The 2,291-nt window shown below is 52.6% G+C and overlaps 1 protein-coding gene across 1 annotated transcript in view; it reads left to right on the forward strand.

The window, feature by feature from the left end:
- The first annotated feature begins 1,657 nt into the window (after positions 1-1,657).
- Dact3 (dishevelled binding antagonist of beta catenin 3) overlaps positions 1,658-2,291 on the forward strand; it is a 7,221-nt gene continuing 6,587 nt past the window's right edge. The window contains exon 1 of the mRNA XM_015496996.2: positions 1,658-1,778. Within this exon, the coding sequence (XP_015352482.1) occupies positions 1,658-1,778 (121 nt within the window). The remainder of the gene's footprint in view (positions 1,779-2,291) is intronic.

The raw sequence follows: 2,291 nt of genomic DNA on the forward strand, positions 1-2,291 counted from the left end.
TCAGCAGACGGCTCAACCTGTCTTGCAGAACAGCAGGGATGAAAGACAATTCTGACTTCACCCAGACACTGACTACTCAGAAAATCTGTTTCAAGCTCGCCAGACCCCTATCATCAATCCTTGATTGTCTCCCAGCTGTTTGAAAATTAGATGGTGTAGGTCTGCCTTGAACAAGAGGACTGAATACAGTTTTTGTCTACTAAAGTCCAGCTCTTTTTCTCTTTGGGACTCACAGATTTTTTTTTTCAAAAAACTTAAATATCAAACCCTTCTGTTGTTCCTTTTAAAAATACCTTTTTATTTTGTATTTATTTTTTATATGGTGCTGAGGCTCAAACCCAGTGCCTCACAGATGCTAGGCGAGTGCTCTACCACTGAGCCACAACCCCAGCCCCTTCTGTGGTTCTTAATGCATGGAAGATAATGCTCCAAGTACTTGACAAATAATTCATTTGATCTTCGGGACAATTCTATGAGGTACCGATGAAAATGAGGCACAGAGAGGTTAAGTTGCTTCCCCAAACCACACAGCTAGAAAGTTGCAGACTATCCCCAGGCAGCCCGCTTTCAACGTCTTTGCTCTCCACTCTAACACTGCTATCTCCATGCCAGGACCATATGTTTATGTAGTGCACACCAAAGTGATGAAATGGAAGCGGAAGTTCTGTAGGTGGTGGTGTGGCACTCCTCTATCCTAGCACCTCAGGTGGCTGAGGCAGGAAGATCATCAGTTTGAGACCAACCTGAGGATGTAGTTCAGTGGCAGAGTGCCCCTAGGTTCAATCCCCAGTACCAAAATAACAATAATGATATGAAGGTCTCACACGATCTGGGCCTTGACTTTTAATAAGAGTCAAGATCTGTCCCCAGCCCGGCGCGATGGCGCACGCCTGTGATCCCAGCGACTCCGGAGGCTGAAGCAGGAGGATCATGAGTTCCAAGCCGCCTCGGCACTTAGCGAGGCCTTAAGCAACTTAGCCAGACCCTGTCTCAAAATAAAAAATCAAAAGAGGGCTGGGGATGTAGCAAGTGGTGGGCGCCCCTGGGCTCAATCCCCAGGACAAAAACAAACAAAAAGGGCACAAGATCTGTCCGGGAAATGGGTATGAATGTCGGAGCTAGCTCGGGAGAACTGTGGGGAGGTACACGACACACTGAGCGCAGTGACACAGGCTGGCCACCTGAGGGGGCGCTAGCCCCGCAGGCGGAGCGCGGGGAGGCGCACGGAGCCTTGGAAACCGGTGGCAGGCTCAGACTCAGGACCAGAGAACGCTGAGAACAGAGCATCTTAGAAGGCTGAGAACAAAGCCTCTTAGAACGTAGAACAAAGGCCCTGGAATCGCAGACTGGTGGAGCTTACAGCCTCACTGCTCCTAGGAGACAAAGACGCTTAGATTCTCTGTTCCCATCAAATCGTTTCATCTTCCACCCAACGTCCAGAATTTGGGACACAACCGATCTTGGACCGTTAGAAGAAAGACCGGCCACATAATTTTGTCTGCTCAGTGCAAAATGAAAACGTGGGGTCCCTTGCTCAAAAAATATGTGAATTTCAAGAGAGCTATAGCAGAATATTAAACCAAGCGCCGAGGTCGTCTAAGCGAGTCCCACGTGGGTGAAGCCGGCCCCGCTTTAAGAAGCATAACTTTATCCGAGGATGTTGTCCGTTTTACAGAGGAGTGTCTCGGAAGGCTTCCTGGAAGAGGAGGCGAAATCAGAGCTCGACCCTCAACCTTGTTCTCCCCCGCCCCCCCCTCGCGCAGCCTCAGAAGCTGAAGGTTAGAACGGGGAGGTTGGAACATCTGCCAAACTGTCACGTGGATGCATTCTCTATTTATAGACCATCCTTCCTCTCTCGCCGGACAGTCCAATGGTAGCCAGAGCTCGCCCGCAGGAGGGCGGAACAGGCTGCAGGACCGGGAGGTACAGACCAATGGCATTGGAGCAAGGGCGGACTTGTTTCATTGTGATGCGTAGGGGGGCGTGGTCAAGGCCCTGAGGCAGATTCACGGGGGGGCGTGGCGAGGCTGTCTTTAAGCCGAGTGAGTAGGTAGCTTCGAGCATGCGTCGTGTTGGGCGGCGCGGGTGCTCTGTCCAGCAACTTCGTAAGGATGGAACCCACCAATAGGCGTCGGTTGCTGTGTGGCCGGGGGCGTGGCCATGCAGATAAGGCACGGGTGGGCGGCCCAATGGGCGGGCGCCTATGCAGATGAGACGGTGACAGCCCGGCCAGCGGGCGGGCGGGCAGGCGGGCTGCTGGGGCGGGGAGGTGGGACCGGGAGAGGGGTGGC

The sequence above is a fragment of the Marmota marmota genome, unplaced genomic scaffold, assembly GCF_001458135.2.
Source record: "Marmota marmota marmota unplaced genomic scaffold, marMar, whole genome shotgun sequence".
Classification (NCBI taxonomy): Eukaryota; Metazoa; Chordata; class Mammalia; order Rodentia; family Sciuridae; genus Marmota; species Marmota marmota.